Source organism: Sabethes cyaneus, chromosome 3 (genome assembly GCF_943734655.1).
Source record: "Sabethes cyaneus chromosome 3, idSabCyanKW18_F2, whole genome shotgun sequence".
In the NCBI taxonomy this organism is placed as follows: domain Eukaryota; kingdom Metazoa; phylum Arthropoda; class Insecta; order Diptera; family Culicidae; genus Sabethes; species Sabethes cyaneus.
The window spans coordinates 254,366,950-254,389,624 of NC_071355.1; the positions used below are offsets into that span (position 1 = coordinate 254,366,950).

The following is a 22,675-nucleotide window of genomic DNA, read 5'->3' on the forward strand; positions in this document are numbered from 1 at the left end:
AGTTATTATACAACAAATTTGTTACTTGCGTAGCCATCTGTAAAAGCGCCATTCTGAGCAATACGGAGACATCTCCAACCAAAATCAAATTAAAAATGAAAGCGCGAAAAATGGAACAGCGAGTTTAGTTTGTCTGTGCTTCAATGTTAATTCTATGATGCTGCTCAAATATTACGAAAACAAATTATGCCTCCGCCAATATGGCTCGTAAAAATCTGGATACAGTAGGATGTCGAATTCACCAACAAATGCGTGTCGCCTATCGAAACCATGCCAAAATCGAGACACTTGTTTGATATGGAAGAGTTTAATAAGAATGGATCAAAAATAAGCTAAATAAAATTAATCAATGATATATCTACGATTGCAACCATTTCAACCTTCCGAAATATTCTACAACCAGAAACTATTTTTCAAGCACTTACCGATGTCATCATTTTGGGTCATTTTAAACATGTGTGCGAAAATTGAATGATGTTTAAGCATATTTATGGAAGCGAAATACTTCGTTTGGCCAAAAACGAATACTTTTGTTGCCAAAATCGGTCCGTGCCAAAATCGAACCATCGAACCGAAATCCCACTGTACTTGAATGCCTTATACTCTTTGCTTTTATTCGAAATTGTCATTAAACATTTTTGCCCAAAACTTAATCTATTACGTATGATTTGGATTGACTGAATTTAGTTACTTTATAACTTGTTAAACGAAAAAATAGTTCACTATATCTATTTTATTGGCTTTGAATACTTAAGAGCCTTTTCACTGTACCTAAATATAAAGTACTTTAAATGACTACGTATCTCAGTGCTAATTCAAATAATGTTTTCCCCGCTGCCTATTACAGGGATACCTCGATATAAGACAATTTATAATCTCAAAAAGTTGTCTTATATCGAAACATGATTTTTTCACAAAAAATTAGCATTAGCAGTCACCAATTTTGCTCTGTGTTGTGTGTTTAAGTTTTTTGAACTATTTAATATTGTTTGAGCTATTAGTTGTTTACAATTTTTGGAATTATTTCGAAATAATGAACAAATTTATGGCGCCGCTTTTGGAATGAAAAATGTGCTCTGGTGTCGTTACCAACTATGTCAAAGGAATTTATCTTATATCGAGGTAAAAACTGTCTTATATCGAATTGTCTTAAATCGAGGTTGTTTTATAACGAGGTTGTCTTATATCGAGGTATCCCTGTAGCATACCTCGAATCTTTGCTAAAATGTACATATTCAAGCCAAAAGCGTTTTTCATATTTTGTCTTATACTAATGTATACTAAAACTAATGTATAATTATAGCCTAAAAGTGAAAGATATTATACGTATCTATCAAACATATCAAACATAAAAATGTAAAAGGGATATGATAAAAGAGTGAAAATTATTGCAATTTTCTCCAACTTTATTATTTATTTTCAACCATGCCCAGAATTTTTTGGACGATACCAATCATCAGTGGCATGTTCATATATCGCATTTTGTAAATCATCCTCAACATAGTGGATTGATTCTTTAATTACCGTCCTTGGACTCCTAGACGTCACACGATAGTCGAAAGGAAGATCGTAACATTTGCATATACAGCATGATGGGAACCTAAACCAGTCCGAGAATATACCTCTACACTCATTGTGTGGGTCATACGCTAATAATCGATGTAATCTGTATTGTTGTTCACATCGGCAGCCTTCACGACAGTACATTTGTTTAAATTCAAAAGCACATTTTTCCCAATGGACGTACTGTTCGAAAGGATACAGATTCAATAATGCTAGCACCTCTCCTCGTGTATTATTAGCCCAAAACGGAGCTACCACCTCTTCTTTCACGGGACATGCATTGCTGAAATTAGAGAAATAAAAAGTATAACGCTAATCAAAGATACTCTTGAAATCTTTCTCGCTCTCTCCACGCTCGCACACATACACACACCATGCATACCCACCACACACTCACGCGCGCGCACACACATAGGCACACATACACAGACACACACATACACAACCCAGAGATAGAATTTTATCGCAAGTTGGCAAATAGCACACATTAGCATTTAACCTGCAACTGGCAAAATATTAAACGTTAGCCTATCGATCTACCCAAAGACGAAAAAGAATGTAACATGAATTTGCACCCTTAAAGACAAGTGCAAGTGATGCACAGCCGAGAAATTATATTAATTATGAACATTGCACGCACGTGAAAATACAGTCGATGGCAGTCGAATGAATGATAGTAGCAAAATGTATGAACCGGTATGAACTTTATTGGGCCAACGAAATTGGAAATTAAATAAAAAGAAAACTTATCCAATTTAATTCTACTATGTATATTTTATTCTTGACACATACGTATTTCGCCTACGACTTGCAGGCTTCCTCAGTTTCGAACTCAGTTCGAAAACAGACATTGAGGAAACCTGCAAGTCATAGGCGAAATACGTATCTGTCAAGAATAAAATATACATAGTAGAATTAAATTTGATAAGTTTCCATTTGTAAACAATGTCTAAAGGTTTCAAATCCGATTGTACGATTGAATTTGCGTAAATTCGTCTAAATAATGACATTTTTTCGAGTTTTACATCGTCAAAGTAGACTATCCCAATTGCGTACTAGTAATTTCATGATAAAAAGTGTCGATTTTGTACAAGCCTTGTGTATTTGTTCGTTTTTTGAAAATTTCAGATCGGCATTTTTTATTTTGCGTTTTTTTGCGCAACATAAAAGAAATAAACGGTCATGTAAAAAGACTTAAACTTTTCGAAAAAATATAAATACGGGAAACTTTTTAGGTACAACTACATCATGAAAACACCAAAATTCCATTATTTTGAAATTGTGCAAAAGTTTGAGGTAAATCCAATATTTTTTATAGAATGCTCATTTAGGATATAACTTTTCTTAAAAGTTGTCTCATGGCAAGGATGATGATTTTTAGATGAACTTTTTATCATGAAATTACTAAGTGGACCTGTACCCCATGGATCGGATTGCGTTGATTTTTTGGTTGATAGTTGATGGTTAAACAACCTAACGGGTGCAACTACTGCGTTACCTGACTCATAACGAATATACGTTATATACGGGGGAGGGTCTCGTAACTCACTAACTTTGAGTTTTTCGTTTAACTGATCATCAATTCGAATAGAGCATACAAATATCAACTATATAACATAAGAAATTACATGTTTACTCCAAAAATAAAAGCATGAGAGATTTTAGAATTTCGGAAATAGGGGTTCGTTATGAGTCAGGTAACACAGTAGTGAGAAATCAGAACATGATCATTGTGGATAGAAAGTACATCTTAATAATTTTCCAGTTTCCGCAATAAACAATAATTGCGTTTTTAAGATCTGTAAGTCTTTAGTTTTTGGATCTTTTTTTTGAAACACTTATCTCTTACAAAAAGGCTTTGGTTACTAATTTGTTAGTTTTGTATTGCTGTAGCGATTCATTTTTTAATCCTCAATTTCATGAATAAAATCAAGGTTTTAACTTACACTCCTTTCATATTGAGAACAGCTGGTTCCTTTTGTGCTGTATCTTGAAATAGCTGCCCTTCTGGTTTTTTCGTTGTAGTTTTAACTACATTCGTAATGTCAATCTTTGTTGCTGTTGAATTCATGCTTGCAGTTGTAAAATTTGCTTGAATGTCTTTCTCAGAACTATTTCCATGTATTATAGTTTCCTCGTCGATTTTTACAGAAGGACGTACGGTAGAATTTGTTTCCAAATTATTTATTGGCGGAACCTGTGGTATCTCTGTGCTACTGGGAATAGTCTTTATCGTATTATCAGTACTGTTATTGTTTTGTGTAGTGCTTTCCAGTATAGCAAGCGATTCGTTAGCTCGCACCGTATCACTGGTTTCCAAATTAGCAAGAGCAGAAAGCTTTTCTATATCAATCTTTTCGTTATCTCTACTAGCAGATGAGCTATCACTAGTATTTTCCTGTAAAATTGTGGTAAATGCTACAGGAGTTTCGTTAATTGTAATATTTAGAAATGAGGGCTTGCTTGTGTTTGTTGATTGCTTGGCACTTATAGTTGTTGAAGAGGGCACAGTTGTCGTGGGTGCTGCACTCATGTTTGTTTTTACAGTACTACCTCTTTGAGACGGTCTGAAATGTGGTTCTGTTATTACGTCACTAAATTTTTCCTTCCCATGTTCGTAATGAGAAAAATGAACATGTTTCATTTTCTTCGATGCATCTTTCCGTGAGTAACGTTCTGCAGCATGGTGTATATCATCTATGTCAATTTCGTTACTCTCGATTTCAGACTTCAAAATAGAAATATGACGTACGTCTCCATACATTCTTCGCATCAGTCCTTGATTTTCATGAACAAACCGACGAACTGCATGCCACGGGTAAGCAGATCCTGGTAAATTGCAGTATGCCTGTATACTTAAATCGCATGGAATAGTCTGAAGCAACTGAGAAGACCGGCTCTTTCTAGAAATATTTGGATCACAGGATGACGCAGAATCGAATCCGTATCCACTGCCAGTTATTACGGGAACAAATGTCATAAGAATGAGGGGGTGTATTATGCCCTGAAACATATACAAAAGTTATTGTAATTATTTATTTGGTTTGATTTATTGTGCGTAATCAAATTAGTGAAGTATATGCGTCAATTCTGACGTGGTCAGACACTATAGCGTGTTATTTTGTTCATTTATCCATTAGGGGAGATGCATTAGCTTTCGTTCCTCTCCAATCTTCACCCACCAAGTAAAAGTTGCTTTTACTTTATATCTCAACCTTTAGGCATAGTAAAAAAATGTATGTCTCCTTTCAAAACATCAAATTCATATTCATAAACGCATTTCGTAATTTATTAATGATGAAATTTTGAACTTTAAAATGCCGCCATTGAAAACAACACTATTTTCTTCGGATGTGGGAAACTGAGCTTATTTTGATATGCTGAGAAAAAGTATAAAATAATGTTATTTATGATACGTTTTAATTGTCATATTTTTTGAAATAGCACAAATAACATTTTGAAATGCATTAACACGTAATTATGGTGAATTTTAAAGAGGTTTTATTGTTTTTTAAAGGGGGCGAAAAATAGCACACAAACATTCGTCCCCGTGTAAACTACTGTTTAAATCATAGTAAAACATTACTGGCTGCACATAGTTAGTTGGATTTTATGCTTTATCGCCCATATTATACATTAGTAATGCAAATGCAAGTAAATATGCAAAATAATTGAATTATTGCGAGTGATAGTTTCGCAAAGTTATTACCCCTATTCTGTATTTCGAGCGTAAAGCATTAATAATTATCAAAGTAATACAACTGTTCGATGTCTGAGACTCTGAGAATATTCGAGCTTTGAATGTCGACCATGAAAGTGTTCGAAGTTTGAACCAAAACCGAACTGTAGTTTTTTAGTGCTTTTCAATGTAAAATAACCTTTTATTCTCATTTTTAAAATTTTCCCACGAAAATAAATAAATTGTCATGCTATTAAACCATGTATGGGTCTAGAATAAAGATGTTTTCGAACGTTTTACTTTTAAATTTCAGCATAGCTTAAGTGTTCCAAGTTTGAATCAGAACGGTAGTCAGCTTTTTAGAGAACAATATCGAAGATTATAATTTACTAGTTATTCATAACAAAATAATGAATAATCTTTGAATCTGTTTATCTTAAAAATACATAAAACAATAACCCTGTTTTATTTATTTAAAAAGATACTAATGCATTCCGACTATCAGCAAAAAAAGCAAGGCCAGGAGTACACTCAAAAAAATCAGCACGTCAAGTTTACGTGAAAACATAGGTAATTCTCATCCATCACACTTTTCATGTAACATTCACGTGAATTGTTGGTAACTCGCACTCATACTAACCAGTCTACGTGCAATCCCGGTAAATTTTATCAATTTTCCTATTAACTAGTACATGAAGTTCACGTAAGTTGCTGTACAGAAATTTACATGATTTTTCACGTGGATGTGACGTGTCGATTTTTTTGAGTGTATAAACGTCCTTAAGAACTTGACTCTTCTTTATCGACAGACTTCGCAGCCGGTTGTTTAAACACAGGACAATTACGGGGCTAATAAATGCTATATAATAACCCAACAAACCCAGGCAATAGTATTGTAAGCTGTAATCTATGGTGAGTTGACTAGTCGGACACTGACGAGCGCATTGCTTCTGTAGTAGGCCCTAAAGGGTGATCTTATAGCGTCAACAAGAGGCTGCTGGGCCTACCATGACAGCTTGCGACAGCTACGAAAACGCAGTAGCGAATTGACTAAAGGTTCCAAGATCCGGTTATGTCATATACAAATTGGAATTTTATGAACGTACAGTCAAAAGAAGCCTAAATTTTTTTATACAGGTGACGGTAGGAAAAATAATAATAACAGGGATGGTAGTAGGCGTAACATCAGCAAGAATGATAGTATGTATAGTTAATAATACAGAAAACAACTACCAACAGTATCTTTCTGTTCAGTAATACAAATAATTAGTAGGGTTGTGCGAAACTAGAATGGGAGCCAATTATAACCGAATTCAAACCCAGCTTTCCGCCGAGGCCCTATGGGTCATGGATGTTGGGGTTCACCGAATCTGCGATCCACAGGGCCTGAGGGAAAAGTTAGGTTCGGTTATAAGGTTAGGTTCCGGTTATAATTGACTCCCATTATAGCTTCATTCAATCCGTGTTCAAGCCCCCAACTTGGGTAAAGAAGAACGGTACACATACTTCATATGCGTTGCTTCAACGACTCTCGCTTACCTAATTTATCGCTCTCGGAAAGTAGCATGTCGCATTGGCCAAGTTCGAAATAACAAAATATAGCATTGATTTTAGTGTAATCAATTCCTCTCTTAACTAGAAACCTTCTGGCAGAAGCAACAGCTAGTTATCGATATTTATTTTACCCTGGTAAAGTAGTTAAAATAATAGTTTTGTTCATTTCTATCGCGTCTTGGCTTGTTCGTTGATAATAAATATGGGTAATCGTGTAATCGACCTTCACAGATTTGAACCAAATTTTGATTGTTTGTTTTCGGTCAGAAATTAAAAATCCGAAGTTTGGTGCCGATCGGACATGCCCTCGATTAATGGGAAAACAGTCATTTTTGTCACAACCTATTATTTTCTTTTGCTTATATCTCTGGAAATATTATGTATAGTTTTTAAGGGAAATTACCCAAGGAATTCGAAAAAAGTATTATTTTTGACCACCAGTGCTGCCAAATATTTTTGAACTCAATTAGAAAACTAAATTTACATTTTTCTTTCAATGAAGACAATTTTATCTCAAAAACTCCAATTTCATCGTGTTTCGCAGATTTTTTTACATAAGAATCACTCATTCCTTCGAGGTATTTTTTGTCGATCCCGAGATACAGCGTTTTAAAGCAAGCAAGCAAAAACAGCGGCAGTATGAACAAGCATTCCAAAATCCATTTCATGGCATTTAGTTGAAGTCCACGTTTGCCGCTTAAATTTTCGTTAATATGCATGAGATATTACTAAGAAGCAAAATCAACTATTTTACTGACAATCTTACCCACACTAGCTCCATTATTATTATACATATTTTTAAAGCATTCACAATTTTTCATATGCAAAGAAAATTACCCATTTTTTCAATGCAGACGTTTTACATCTGAAATATTACAACTGGCAGTGTTGGGCACCGCTAATTCGTTAATTCGCTAACCGACCAATCGAGAAACGCTAATTATACTTTATAATTTATACTGAAACTAGCTGACCCGACAAACTTCGTATTGCCACAAATTAACCTGTGTTGTACATAAATCATGAATCTCGGATGATCTTTGTCACTATCTCGAGTTTTGCAAGCCCCCCAGTGGGCGGCGCTTCCGACGGCGGGTCACCGGCAACACTCGCGACCGGCTCGTCCTGAATGATCTAGTGTTACTATAGATAGTTTTTGTGGTCTTGTTATTGATTAATGTTTTATGGAAGAGTCTCGAATTTCTCGAGTTGGATTAGTTTTTGAGTTTCGCAAAAATTTCTGTTTTATTTGTATGAGAGTCCATATCCCCCTACCACAGGGGTGAGAGGTCTCTAACTATCATAAAATAAATTCAAGACTCAAAAATCTCCTACATGCTAAATTTGGTTCCATTTGCTTGATTAGTAGTCAAATTATAAGGTATAAGGTATTGTATTTCATTTGTATGGGAGCCCACCCTCTTAAAAGGGAAAGGGGTCGTAATACACCACAGAAAAAAAATTCTGCCATCTAAAACTCTCACATGCCAAATTTGGTTCCATTTGCTTGATTAGTTCTAAAGTTATGAGGAAATTTGTATTTCATTTGTACAGGAGCCCCTCCTCTTAAAGTGGGGAGGGGTCCTAATTCACCATAGAAAATTTTCTTGCTCTCGAAAACCTTCACATGCCAAATTTGGTTGTATTTGCTTGATTAGTTCTCGAGTTATGAGTAAATTTTTATGGAAGCCCCCCCTCTTAAAGGGGAGAGGAGTTATAATTCCTCTTATAAAGAGGGGAGGGGTCTCAATTCACCATAGAATAAATTCTTGTCACCAAAAAAAACACCCACATGCCAAATGTTGTTCTATTTGCTTGATTAGTTCTCGAGTTAGGAGGAAATTTGTATTTCATTTGTACAGGAGCCCCCCCTCTTAGAGTGGGGAGGGGTCATAATTCACCGTAGAAAATTTTCTTGCCCTCGAAAACCTTCACATGCCAAATTTGGTTCCATTTGCTTGATTAGTTCTCGAGTTATGAGGAAATTTGTATGCAAGCCCCCCCTCTTAAAGGGGAGAAGAGTTACAATTCCCCTTATAAAGAGGGAGGGGTCTCAATTTACCATAGAATAAATTCTTGTCACCGAAAACACCCATATGGCAAATTTGGTTCTATTTGCTTGATTAGTTCTCGAGTTATGAGGAAATTTGTATTTCATTTGTATAGGAGCCCCCCCTCCTAAAGTGGGGAGAGGTTCTTATTCATCATAGAAAAAATTCTTGCTTCCAAAAACACCTACATGCCAAATTTGGTTCCATTTGCTGGATTAGCTCTCGAGTTATAAGGAAATTTGTATTTCGTTTGTATAGGAGCCCCCCCCCCCACTTAAAGTGGGGAGGGGTCCCAATTCATCATATAAAAAAATTTTGTCTCCAAAAACACACACATGCCAAATTTGGTTCCATTTGCTTGATTAGTTCTCGAGTTATGAGGAAATTTGAATGGAAACCCCCCCTCTTAAAGGGGAGAGGAGTTATAATTCCCCTTATAAAGAGGGGAGGGGTCTCAAATTACCCTAGAATAGATTCTTGTCACCGAAAACACCCACATGCCAAATTTGGTTCTATTTGCTTGATTAGTTCTCGAGTTATGCAGAAATTTGTGTTTCATTTGTATGGGAGCCCTCCCTCTTAGTGGGGGGAGGGTTCTCTAACCATCACTAAAACCTTTCCTGGCCCCAAAAACCTCTACATGCAAATTTTCATGCCGATTGGTTCAGTAGTTTTCGATTCTATAAGGAACATACGGACAGACAGACAGACAGACAGACAGACAGGCAGACAGACAGAAATCCTTCTTTATAGGTATAGATACTGAGACCAGCCAAATTGTTGATGGTCCATAATTCCAAATCAAGTGCCGCTGTTTATTTTCAAATTGATAAACTGTACAGCATTTTATCCATTATAATAGGTTTTGATCTTTGTTAAGTTAAGAAAAGTCGTGTAATATATATAAATTAGTAATAATTTGTACAGTGATAGATTACAATGTAAGTTGTTGCGATATGTTCAAAAATAAACAGTGACTGTTAATTTGCAGTTTGCGATTAGTGATTAGTGAAATTTCCACGATTATCGAGGAAATTGTATCGGTTAGCGAATTAGCGGTGCCCAACACTGACAATTGGTATAATGTAGTATGCCTCCCAGGTGGCTTCGAGGTAAGACGCTGGCCTAATAAGCCAGTCGTCGTATGTTCGAATCTCGACTGGGAGAGGTTAGAGTTAATAGGATCGTAGCAACTGTCCCTGCAATCGTTCTGTACTCTACCAGCTGGCTGCGAACTCTGTTGTATCAAAACAGAACGTCTAGTTTCGATAACGGAATGTAGCACCTAGGCTTTGCTTTTTGCTTTGCTTTTTTATAATGTTGTATAGCAAAAACTCACCAAATCTATTTGATTGCGTCGACTCATATCCTTGATGGTGTTCTAACTCATAACATGTGAAGATCCAACGATTTCAGGAAATATACATAAGACCGGATCAAATCATTTCTATTGTTTTCATACATGAAATCTGGTGGAAATATTAAAATAAATTATGCAATGATTTTCTAAAACAAACAGTTCAATAAATTCCAGCAGGTGCTGTGTAAAACTGTTTGTCATAAAGATGCACACTTTCGACTTTCTCCTTTCCATTTCATTTCACCGTATTTTAAACTTCTCATTCAGCCTTGCTTTCTATTAACACCTTTCGAGTCCAATCGTTTCTCGTTGAATTACACAAACCAACATAATCATAGCGCACAAACTTACTGATATATGAGCACGTGCAGATCTGCAGACGCGAAACAATAAAAAAGGAAGAATCATTCTCAAACAATTCACTCTGAGATAAGATGTATCAATCAACTTGTTTAGTTATGAATAACATATTTAATGTTGAGTTGTGTCTCGATTTGGACGATATTTATGTATCAAATCTTCAATAAATGATAACTAATTGTTAGAAAAAAATATTTAAATTCTCTAATTACAGTACATGTATGTTCACCTTGGATGTTCAAAATTAACTGTTGTACGAGACAAAATGTTGATACTGACAACATTGAGTTGTGAGAGGTGGGAGAAAAAACGATATACAGTTTTTTAGTAGGTCAGTAGTATCGCTCTCGCTTCGCCGTCAAACTGTCGGCCTGATCGTTCCTCTCAATGCACTTTGCGAACGTAATCGCCATTTGGCGAGCATGTGGAGGGTATGATAGAAAAGTGAAAATCCCTCCCATATAACATGCAAAAATCGAAACACGCTGTAATTTACAAGGGCAGTTGTTCCTGTATTTAATTACTAAGCAGAATCTAACTAATTACAGTACTTGAAATATTCACAATAGAATTCTCTTAACTTCATGAAACACTAGCATAACAATATCGTACGTTTAGGCGAAACCTCTCGAAAGAAATAGAAAGCATCATTGGTATTTAATATTCAGCAGTTTCACAAAATAAAAAGAGTTTAATATTTACACTTCTATACTTTATTATTATTTATACTTTTACTATCTGACCCGACAAACTTCGTATTGCCACAAATTAAACTGTGTTGTACATAAAACGTGAATCTCGGATGACCTTTCATTCGCATAAACTGGCGTTCGCATTTTTTAAACACAATAAATGAGGAATGAATCAAAAAACCTCATCAGTCCTGTTTTGATTAATAAACTCTACTAAATTGACAGATTTTTCCATTGAAAAAGTTTATAGTAAAGATTACATGGCTTTTAACGTTCTTCACGATAAAAACGCGTTTTCTCAACAATCATGGTGCTTGTCGTTACGTCGACTATGCATCCATGGGCAGAGTAGACCTAGAAAAATAAATAAACCTAGATAGAGGTGATCTGTACGGGGGGCTGCCCCCGCAGTGGCCGGCGCTTCCAACGGCATCTAATGTTACTATTGATAGTTTTTGGTGGTCTTGATATTGATTAATGTTTTATGAAAGACTCTAAAATTTCTCGAGTTCGATTAGTTTTTGAGCTACGCAAAAATTTCTGTTTTATTTGTATGAGAGTCCTTACCCCCCTACCACAGGGGTGAGGGGTCTCAAACCATCATTAAAAGAATTCCTGCCTCCAAAACCCCCCACATGCCAAATTTGGTTCCATTTGCTTGCTTAGTTCTCGAGTTATGAGGAAATTTGTATTTCATTTGTATGGGAGCACCCCCTCCTAAAAAGGCAAGGGGTCCTAATTCATGCCTCCGAAAACACCCACTTGCCAAATATGGTTCCATTTGATTAATAAGTTTTCGAGTTATGAGGAAATTTGTATTTGATTTGTATAGGAACCCCCCCTCTTACAGTGGGGAGAGGTTTCAATTCACCATAGAAAAAGTTCTTGTCTCCAAAAACAGAAACAGATTTTGTTCCATTTGCTTAATTAGTTCTCGAGTTATGAGTTTCAATTCACCATAGAAAAAGTTCTTGTCTCCAAAAACACCCACATGTAAAATTTTGTTCCATTTGCTTGATTAGTTCTCGAGTTATGCAGAAATTTGTGTTTCATTTGTATGGGAGCCCCCCTCTTAGTGGGGGGAGGGGTTTCTAACCATCATAAGAACCTTCTCTGGCCCCAAACACCCCTATATGCAAATTTTCACGCCGATCGGTTCAGTAGTTTTCGATTCTATAAGGAACATTCGGGCAGACAGACAGAAATCCATTTTTATAGGTAAAGTGTCGTAAATAAAAAAAACAACAACAATTTTTATAGGTATAGATTTGTATGGGAGCCTCCCCTCTTAGTGGGGGGAGAGGTCTTTTGCCATCGAGAGAACCTTCCCTAGCCCCAAAAACCCCTACATGCCAATTTTCACGCCAATCGGATCAGTAGTTTCCGATTCTATAAGGTATAGATTATCAGGTACATACCTCTGCTTTGCTTTTGTTTTTCACATGATTGTATTTTTACCATAATAACGTCTCTGCTGTTTCTTAGATCAAGATGCTCAAGAAATGCAACTAATTTGTGCTGCTGCTACGTACTAATCAAGTAAAAAACCGCATATTGAAAAAAAGAAACAAAAAACGAAATGACTCTGAAATAGTGTATATTATAGTACAGTGGACTCTCGGAAAAGTTAACTCTCTGAAAAGTTAATTGTTCAGAAAAGTTAAGCGAATATTAGCTCTCATACAACACTCTAAAAAGTTGGTTGTCCCAGCGTTCGACACGTGTGGTATCCTTTTATCTTTATTTTTCATTTTTCGGTTTATTGTCACCTTTCCACTGTTTCATACAGAGTTGCATCATAGCAGGAATTAAATTAAACTCTTATACCGGACAGTTTCAACTGTAATTCGATACAACCACATAGTTACTTCAGGATTTTTGATGAAATGCTGAAAAGAAGCAAACTCAGATCGAATTCCAATGCAAAGAAGGCACAGAAAATATGTGCGAACATAAGCAAAATGTAGACTATTAAAGAACAAAGCAAACTAGTACAGATAATTTAAACTTCCTAGTTCCTTTCAGACTAGTATTACTATATAAAGACCTCGCTGCATATTCCCTTCCGTTGCAACTTACATTAATATGTGTATCCTATATCCATGAATCTATTTTCGCTTTTGTCTTTATCATTTTTTAATAATTTTTAGGACTACTCAGAAAAGTTAATAATATGGAAAAGTTAATTGACCCATTCCCCAATCGATTAACTTTTCCGAAAATCCACTGTGTTATATCTATAATAAATAATATATTCCGCTACAAATTGAAAACAGTAGTCCAAAAGGGTGTAAAGTGGAACTTTTTTCCTAGTGTCTTTTGTTTTCATTTTATCGTTTATGGTCTTCAGCACTTTTGTCTTCGCTTACTATAATGAAAATAAAAAATAACTTTTTTGTGTTTAGAAATATAGACATAGTTTCTGCGGCAAAGTTGTAAATATTGTAAAAACCATGGGTATGAAATGGGGAAGGCAAATGAGCGTCCAATATAGATCTAGCCATCCCAAGCCCCTACCTAGCGCCTCCACGTGGCCATACCTGGTAATGCTCTATTGAGTAGCCAAGCTAGGAGGTGCGTTGCTGGGTGGTTCCCGGCTGCCTGGTCTCAAAACCGCGGTTTTGGGCAGACGGCGGAGCCACACGGCCTAGCTAATAGGTAAGCCTAATAAGTTATTTTAATTATTTTTTTCGTTTTAGCTTATGAAGCATCTCCTGCTATATAGTAAAAACTGGCCAAAACGAGTTTTAATACTGCACATGGATACCAGAATGAAAAATTAAATTAACTTTTAAAAATTAAAATTAAATAAGAAGCATTTATGGAACCCAAAGGACGCTACTCTATTCCATACGAAGGACTGCTGGTGAGATTGTTCTATTTTTATCATTTATACCACATTTCATCTTAATATCATATCATATATTAACAGTATTATTATTGATATCATAAATGTGGAAGGCTGGATGACGGAGTGGATTGCCAACCTGAATCCTTAAGGTCTGAAGCAAATATGGCACTTCTCAATTCAAGACAAACAAATCATCACGTGGGTTAAAGTTGGTATAGCGAAATTGATTATTACATGGAAGGATCCTAATGCTGGAAGGCGACTCTTATAACCCCGGAATGCGCACAAGTGCCTCTGCTTGTGGGTCCGCCCAATCCCTTTTGGCCCTTCTGTAACAGCATTAGTGTGAAATTCATTTGATAATCAAATTTGGATCTACTGTAATTCTACCCACATACATTGGCAAGTCCTTGAAATGATGGTGGCTTTCCCCTACTACTACTACTACTACTACAAAGTTGTAAATATTGTAAAAACAAGCAACTTTGCTGAAAAAATAAAATTTCTATCTTTATCGAGTGCTGAACTGTAGGCCATATTCTTTAAAACTTCTTTAAAAACTGGTTTTTCATCTTTAGCTTTTATTAGTTGCATTTTACAAGAATACAATGTTCTAGGCAAATATCGAAGCTCTCAAAATACACTTTTTTGCAGAAGACCGCAAATCTCTTGGAAGAATGGAACAATAGTAAATTGCAAGATTTCATGGTGTTTTCTTTGTTTCAAAAGGTATACAAATGACAACTATTAAACAGTTCAACTTTTTGAAACAAAGAAAATCATATAAATTTCAAAAAAGTTTATAAAGGACCAATGGCTTGAAAAGAAAAATTTTCCTATTGAATTCTACTATTGCGTCTGAAATTTTTCGAGCGTTTTAGTAAAATACGAAACCTGGAATCAAATGAACGAAAACTTATCCAGTTTAATTCTACTAGCAAAGTTGTGGGCTTAAACCGTCATTAGACATTACCCTTCTTTATCGACAGACTTCGCAGCCGGCTGTTTAGAGTACAGGAAAATTACGGGGCCCGTGTAACGATCCTACTGACTCTATCAAGCATGCACCGCCAAGCCAAGATTCGAACATGCGACGACTGGCTTGTTAGACCAGCATCGTACCTCGAAGCTAAGTGGGCGGTATGTTTAATTCTACTATGTACATTATTTCTTAACAGATACGTATTTCGCCTATTACTTGCAGGCTTCCTCAGTATCTGTTTTCGAACTGCACAGTGCACGGGCATTTGGAAAATTTAATCTCGATCTCATGTATATACATAAAAAAATAAACTTTTGGCTTAAAGACTTGACCCTTCTTTATTGACAGACTTGGTATCCGGTTGTTAGAGTACAGGGCATTTACGGGGCTAGAGCGATCCTACTGACTTTGTCTAGTCAAGCACCGCCTAGCCGAGATTCGGACATATGACAACTGATTTGTTAGACCAACATCGTACTTTGAAGTCAACTAACTAGGCGTTTATCTAACTACATATGAGCATTTAAAGGAATTTTTCAAAGTATAGTAAATTATAAATACGCGTAATAAACTGTTGTGTATTTGAAAAATATCAACATTATCCGATTATTGTACTTACATTGGTAGTTCTACTTCAACCCCGCGTCTAGACACAGACCTTTATACTATTTGTTTTACGTCACACCAGGATCAATACCAGTGCTTTTTATTAAGTATAAATTTCACAAACTGACCACAATAACACTTCACTATAGTTTTTTATATTTTAACTCATACGTGTTTGACACTTAACATTTAAAAACGACAAAAGGCATATTTAGCAAACAGCGAATGAAAGATATAACATAAATTAAGCTCAAAGACCTATTACTACAGTTACAGTGTCGCCAAAATCAACATCGTAGATTGAATGGATACACCAATCCATTGAACACGTTGCTATTCAAGTCCAGGGATTATTCTTTAAAAGAAAACGTACGAATTAACAATCTTATACAAAACAAATATATTTGAAAAAAATCTAACATTGTAAGTATAAAAAATTTTAAACTTCATATCGACGATAGGAAATACATGAATAAAAAACTAGTTGTATTTTGACAGCAGAAAATGCTAGTTTCATATACTTGCCGAAACAGGAACCCATAGTATTTTATTTTGCTCACTATCAACAGCTGCTTTTATTTGGGTGCACATGTGTGCAATATTAACACCAGAAATAACCGCTAAAAATAATATATAATATAAAGACACGACGAAAAATATTTAAAAATAAAAATAATTTCTATTCAAGTTACCAGAAATATATTGCCGATAGTCGGATTCAATTTTTAGTGCATGTTCGTACATCTCTTTGGCAGCTTTTGCCGAGATTTTATCGCTAGAATAGCGTGCATCTTTGATTTCCTTTATCTGCTTAGCTGTCTTAAATCGCAACAATAAAACTATCGGGTAGATTTGATTTCTTTGAAGACGTTCTACTGCTGATACACATACATCAAGTATGCAATGGTGTTGCTGGTGATGATAAATTAAATAATTATAATCGTACAAGTGCTTTATTAACTGGTTAGTGCTCACCTTGTTATCTAAGATTGTCTGTATAGATGTGTATTCAAACATACTTCCTCTGCGATGGTAATCAGCAATCGTATTGTTTTGGATTCCATTTTCCATTTCTTCTTTTGTGCATCGTACTTGATTTTGCTGGCATTTATAAAAATTTTCTGGGAAATCTATACATAGCTTCTCGATTACACATTCAGATAGTGGTCCAAGGATTAGTACGGGGCGATATTTATCTGTAAAAAACACTGATATTTATAAACGATTTTTTTCTTCATGAATATCGCTGTTCACAATCTCAGAAAGATACATACATTCCAATCGCTCGACTCGTTGATAACTGGTAACACCATCATCATTCAAGGAACCTAGATCAATGTATAAACTTAAATGCGCATTGCTGAAGCTTGCTAATTCTTTTGAATCTCTAGATGAACTCCTCTGAGGTTTAATTCGCTTAAAGAAAGATCGTCTCGCAGATGTTGAACCTCTTCGAGTAGTTGTGTCGACATCTTGTAGATCGCCAAGTAACCTCAACTCTTCCTCAACCCTAAAAAAGTCGTTTTAATTTTAAATAAGAAAATTGAAATAAATCGCATTATACTTCAGTTTGTTGGGAATAATCCCACATTGCAGCTTATGCCCACATTCGTCTAATTTCCAAGCACGCCAGCGGCCGGGTATTCCACCGAACATAGTATTATCAACATATAGCACTTCATCCTTATTAAAAGAAAGTTCTGAGTCCCCTAGATCGCAATTTCGATCAAACCCTACTCTTATATACAATGCATCACCTGGTTTATCTTTGATTTGATTAAATTCTACAATAGCAAAACCAATTAAAAATCTTTTGTTTTCTGATATTTCTAAAACCTTACTTTGAATGTTATACAGAACCAGTACGGCGACATTATCAGCTGGTTTCGCTATTTCCAGAGCTGCATGCTCAGCTGTAGATCTTCTTAAATCAGCACCATTGAATTCTAAGATATGATCTCCTACTCGCAATCCAGCGTTATCAGCAATTGAATCTTTTTGAACGCCATGAACAAATATTCCATTGGCGTTCCCGCCAACCAGGCTTATTCCAAGATTAGGATTTTTTCTAGTTTCAATAAATATTAGTCGTGGTTGTTCTTTATAATGACTGGTTTGCGATGTATTTGTCAGTTGTGATTGGTGATTTTCGTTACTGGACATGTTTTTTGACGTGATGGTTGATATGGAGTTTACTGTTGCTGTGTTAACGGTAGCAATATTTGATCGTCCTATAACTCTGGGTGAATTCTGAGGAGTCGGCGAACTCGACCGACCAATGTTATCCTCACTAGTGGTAAGATTATAATACACTTCGGGGTTATACAAAACGCGCATAGTAATGGAATTTCCACACTGACGTAAAACATGTGCGGCCAGTTCATATGTGGCTTTTCTTAAATTGATACCGCACACCTCAAGCAGTTGATCACCAATATGAAGACCAACTTTGCTAGCCAGGCTGTTCTCTCCAACATTGGACACGAATACGCCACCACCATTCCCCTGGCAGAAAATTTTTATACCTAGTGACATTTCGCTTTTGTCTATATGAACAACACGAAGTTCGCCAATGTTAGGTTTTGTTCGCACAGTGTACTCCTGCAATGAGTTTCGCTTGTTTGATATTCTGCCAGGCTCTATTACTTGAACTTGAAATGTTGGAATAGGAGATGCTCTTTCAGAACTGCAATAATCTAGAGAGCCATTGCTTATTTTGACACCGCTACTTGTCACACTCTGATTAGAAGGTATTCTGTATTGGTGTACCTTATTGCGAGGAAATGTCCCACCTTCATAGTGGCCCATCAGTCCAGTTGGCACTTCTTCTTTGGAAGACTGAATTTGATTGTATCTGTTGAATGGATAATCAATGGAAGATTCATGTGAATGATGTGCCGATTGCGGATGGCCAATCGCATCGCCTCCAGATGTTACATTTGCGGACGGTCGTACTGTTGTTGATTGGTGAGGATAGATATTCGAAGGAATGTTCGATATTCCCGGATATACTGAGGCATTATAATTTTGACTTCCTGCACTAGTTCTGATTGGAACTCTGTTCGACAAAGACGAGTTACTTATGTTTCCTATAGATTGCTTCCTAATATGGGCATGTGGAAGAGTATTGATATTACTCGGTGCTGTAGTTGTACAATCCATATCAAAACTTTCAGTATCACTGGAATACTTGTAAAGATGTTTCGTAGATGGGATATAGCAATCTACGCGATCCTTAAATTGTGATTTGGTTACAAAATTATAACCAACTTGATTTTTGGATGACATGTTACAATCAACAACTGCATTGTTTTTCATAGGTATCAAGTCAATGGTGTTTTGTTGCGAAGCAATTGGCAATTGCAGCTGTTGTCTATTCAATGATGACAGGTTAAGGCTATGCCTATTGACGTTTGAGCTATGATTATTATTACGTGCATCATAAGTAGACGCTCTATAACTTTTGTTTCCACATGCAGGACTATTAATTTTTGGCAAATTGGCATCATAACTCAACTTAGACACTTGTAGTGTATGGTTAATGTCAACTGGAGCAACAGGGTTTGAATTACGTTTACCACAAACTGCATAATTCATCAAACTTTTACCTTGGACGTTCGATGTAATTTGAGGAGTTGTGATACTGCAGTCACTGATGGGAGATGAAAAATAGCTGTTTTCCACGTTATCAGTTGGTATACTAAGCTTTGGCCGCTCCTTTCTTGGTCTATGCACTATTGTACCAACATGATTTTCGTTTGTATGTACAGTCATTGTTACACGAGGCCATGTTCCGCGCGGAACTTCTTGATTATCTTTTGGCTTTCGTTTTATCTTCTTGTCTTTAGATTTCCCGTACATCGATGTATGCATAGCGTCCGGATCATCACTATCAAGAACTGAATCAAGAACAGCAATCGCATCACTTTCTTGACATTCTTTATGATTACTTATGCTCATTTTATCTTTCAATTTCTGAAACATTCCCGTTAATTTTGAAGTAGATTTTGACGAAGATGGTGTACTAGTGGCTACTGAATTTGGTGTACTTGACGTGGTGTTCACGCTATAGTGCATCGCTGAAGGCATAAAGTGATTACTGCTACTAAGATCCAAACTCAATCTGTTTATGTCTCTTTGCACATTCTCTTGGTTTTTATCTGTTTGAGTACAATTATTTATACTTTGCAATTGTTTTGTTGGAAAAGTTATGTCCCGACTAAAATTCACCAGATCTTTCACTAATATTAAACTGAGATTATTGTTTCTCATATCGTTGATAATAGTATTTATCTCGTTGACATTTTTCACATTATCCGTAGGTTTTCCATTTATAGAAATTATCCTATCACCTATACATATTCTGCCATCTTTTGCAGCCAAAGAGTTAACGTCTATTTTAGAAATGTATACGCCTGTCTCTAAATGCAGCCCATGATTCTTATTTCCATTCAAAAAGTTTATTTGAATAGGTAAGAGCCGTTTTTCTGGTCGTTTTACCATTATCAAGCAAGTCGGTATACTGGTTTTGATAGCTTTAAAAATCTTTCGTTTTGATAGCAATGTACAATCCATTGCGTTAATCTGGCATATGATATCATTTGGGAATAAAAGCCCGGAAAATACTGAACCTGGGTCGACGGAAGTCACTTGCGGACACGTAACATTTCGTTGCAAAATACTTTCGCTGAATTCATCCGTTCTATCAGTTATCGTTAATCCCCATTCAGATGTATTATTTTGAAGCGACGAAGAGTCAATTTCAACCACTTCCGTAAGATATTGCTGCAAAGTTTCCAAATCATACGACGAATCAAGACTGTATGAGCTATAGTGTGAACTTCTAAAGCTGCTATCAGCGGAATTATTTGAAAGCTCACCCGTTGTAGCGTTATTGTTTAAGTTATCTTTTAAAACATTTTGTGCTTCCAATCTTTCCGTCAATTGCTCAATTTCTTTATATGCCTCATCCTTATCCCGGATTGCAGCAAGCAGTTTTGACGTAGCAGTATCTCGTTCTTTGCGAATCTCATCACATAAATTTCGAACACTGTCTCTCTCTTGGACAATTTTTTCACGCTCCGATATAGCCCAATCTCTTCTGCCCTTAGCAATTTCCGTTTCTTGAACTGCTTTCGTTATTTCTGCCTTGGCTTTGTCGAGTGATTTTTTTAATCTGTCAATTTCTCTATTAGCTGATTCTAAGTTTTCGGTTACCATATCAAACTTATCTTTGCTTTCAGTGCGTTCTCGACTCCAATTTGAATCCAGATAAAAGTCTCCCCTGTTTTTACACATCTCCAACTTTTCCTGCAATGTTGTACATTCCTTCAAAGAATCATCGCGGCATCGTAGCGCGGATTGAAGATCACGTTCTAAGCTTTCATTTTTATCGTAAAGTTTTTGGATCTCCTTAAGTACGGTTCCTCTTTCAGACATCACAGTTTCAATTTCAAGCTCAGCGGCTTTAAGCAGTTCTTTATACTTGTTTCGATCCTTTTTCAAGTCCTCACATAACTTTAAACAGTGAGTAGGATCACCTACAAATTCATCATATCGCATTCTAAGATTATCATATTTCTGTTTTAGCAGGTTGTATTCATGATAGGTATTAAAAAATTCTCCTTTTCCACTTTCTAGTTCTTTTTTCAGCATCTGGTAATCTCTTTCCAACCTAGAAATAAATGATTTCGTTTACTCGATGAAAAACACAAGAATTTATTTTAAAACAGGTATCAAAATATTCCAAAGATTTATTAAGTCCATAAGTCTACAAACCTTTGTTTTTCATTAGATACAGTTTTAAGTTGTGTCATGACATCTCGATATTTTTCTTTAAGATATTCAATCTGGATCATATGATCGTAATCATTAGAAACTTCTGTAATAAAAAATAGGTTTACACATTTTCAAGTGTTGTAATAAATAATCATACCTCCTTCATCGCTGTTATTTTCACTGGATGCCATTTTGATTGATGCGATTGACTTTATTTTCAAATCGATTAAAAATTTTAATTATCTGCATAAGAAAAATAATAATGTATCAATCATTCACCATGCAAAGCTTTTAAGTTATATTTATTATTGTTGTTCAACACTGAATTACGTGCGGCTTAGAAGCTACGTTCAGTGTTATAATTTGGATCAATTTTCAATTTTTTACTAACGCGAATTTTCATACACTTTTTCATTTTCAGCAATAATAATAAAATCGGTAAAAAAATTAACCAGAAAAGTGTAATTAAATATCAGACAGCAACACTTGTACACCTCAACCGATGAGTTGAACATAATGAGATTTTATTTTAGTTTATTAGCTACAGAGCTTTCATATTTATGAAATCGTTTTATTTGAAGACCAAACAATTTTATGAACACAATTTAATGAACGCTACTACCATTAACTGTTTAACATCTTTGATATGTACTTTTTTGATTATCTAACATTTTGTTCAATAGCAACTATTCTGTTTAAATGGTATAATATACTTGCAATTCACAGCAATACTTTTTTCAATACGCTAGAAATAATTGCGTTTAATGCAAATGTCAGACTTAAGCAACCGAGAAATCAAACTCATTACAATCGTGAAACCAGTGAAGTATGTTGAATATCAGCCAGAAGTGTATCGCCTGCTTGTTAACTAGTTTGTAATCAGGGACTAAATCACTAAATGATGAAAACAGAAATAACACAATTTAAGTCAATGTTTTCAAATTTCAAACTAAAACTGCAATAAGAAAATATATTTTTACATTTTGACAGCTCAAACCAGTGAACACTCCAGATGAACTCTCGACTAGTTTTTCAAAAGGGTGTATGTTATTTTCTAAACAAGCTGCGAAAATGTTTGTTTTTATTTTCTTATTTTCCAGTTGGGTGCTATTCGCTATGTAAGCACAAATTGATCTCTTGTACTCTCGTGAAACTGCCGTATGGAAAGTTTGTGAAGATTTGGTGCAAAGTTTTGTCTA

At 35.6% G+C, this 22,675-nt stretch overlaps 2 protein-coding genes across 3 annotated transcripts; both read right to left on the reverse strand.

The window, feature by feature from the left end:
• Positions 1 to 1,419: 1,419 nt before the first annotated feature.
• On the reverse strand, positions 1,420 to 10,251 carry LOC128741101 (protein spaetzle 4). The gene is made up of 3 exons (XM_053836676.1): positions 10,187 to 10,251; positions 3,510 to 4,567; positions 1,420 to 1,846 (listed from the first exon to the last, which is right to left on the reverse strand). Exons 1-3 carry the CDS (start codon positions 10,211 to 10,213, stop codon positions 1,420 to 1,422), a joined length of 1,512 nt encoding a protein of 503 aa, XP_053692651.1. The 5' UTR covers positions 10,214 to 10,251.
• Positions 10,252 to 16,127: 5,876 nt separating this feature from the next.
• Positions 16,128 to 22,414, reverse strand: LOC128744607 (disks large homolog 5). Of its 2 annotated transcripts, none has more exons than XM_053841742.1 (9): positions 22,285 to 22,414; positions 21,634 to 21,719; positions 21,477 to 21,579; positions 17,540 to 21,372; positions 17,263 to 17,482; positions 16,973 to 17,208; positions 16,674 to 16,894; positions 16,391 to 16,610; positions 16,128 to 16,318 (listed from the first exon to the last, which is right to left on the reverse strand). In XM_053841742.1, exons 2-9 carry the CDS (start codon positions 21,665 to 21,667, stop codon positions 16,212 to 16,214), a joined length of 4,974 nt encoding a protein of 1,657 aa, XP_053697717.1. In that variant the 5' UTR covers positions 21,668 to 21,719; positions 22,285 to 22,414; the 3' UTR covers positions 16,128 to 16,211. The 2 variants fall into 2 exon arrangements, with proteins under 2 accessions (XP_053697717.1, XP_053697716.1); XM_053841741.1 differs by having other exon boundaries at positions 16,674 to 16,906.
• Between the last annotated feature and the right edge of the window lie 261 nt (positions 22,415 to 22,675).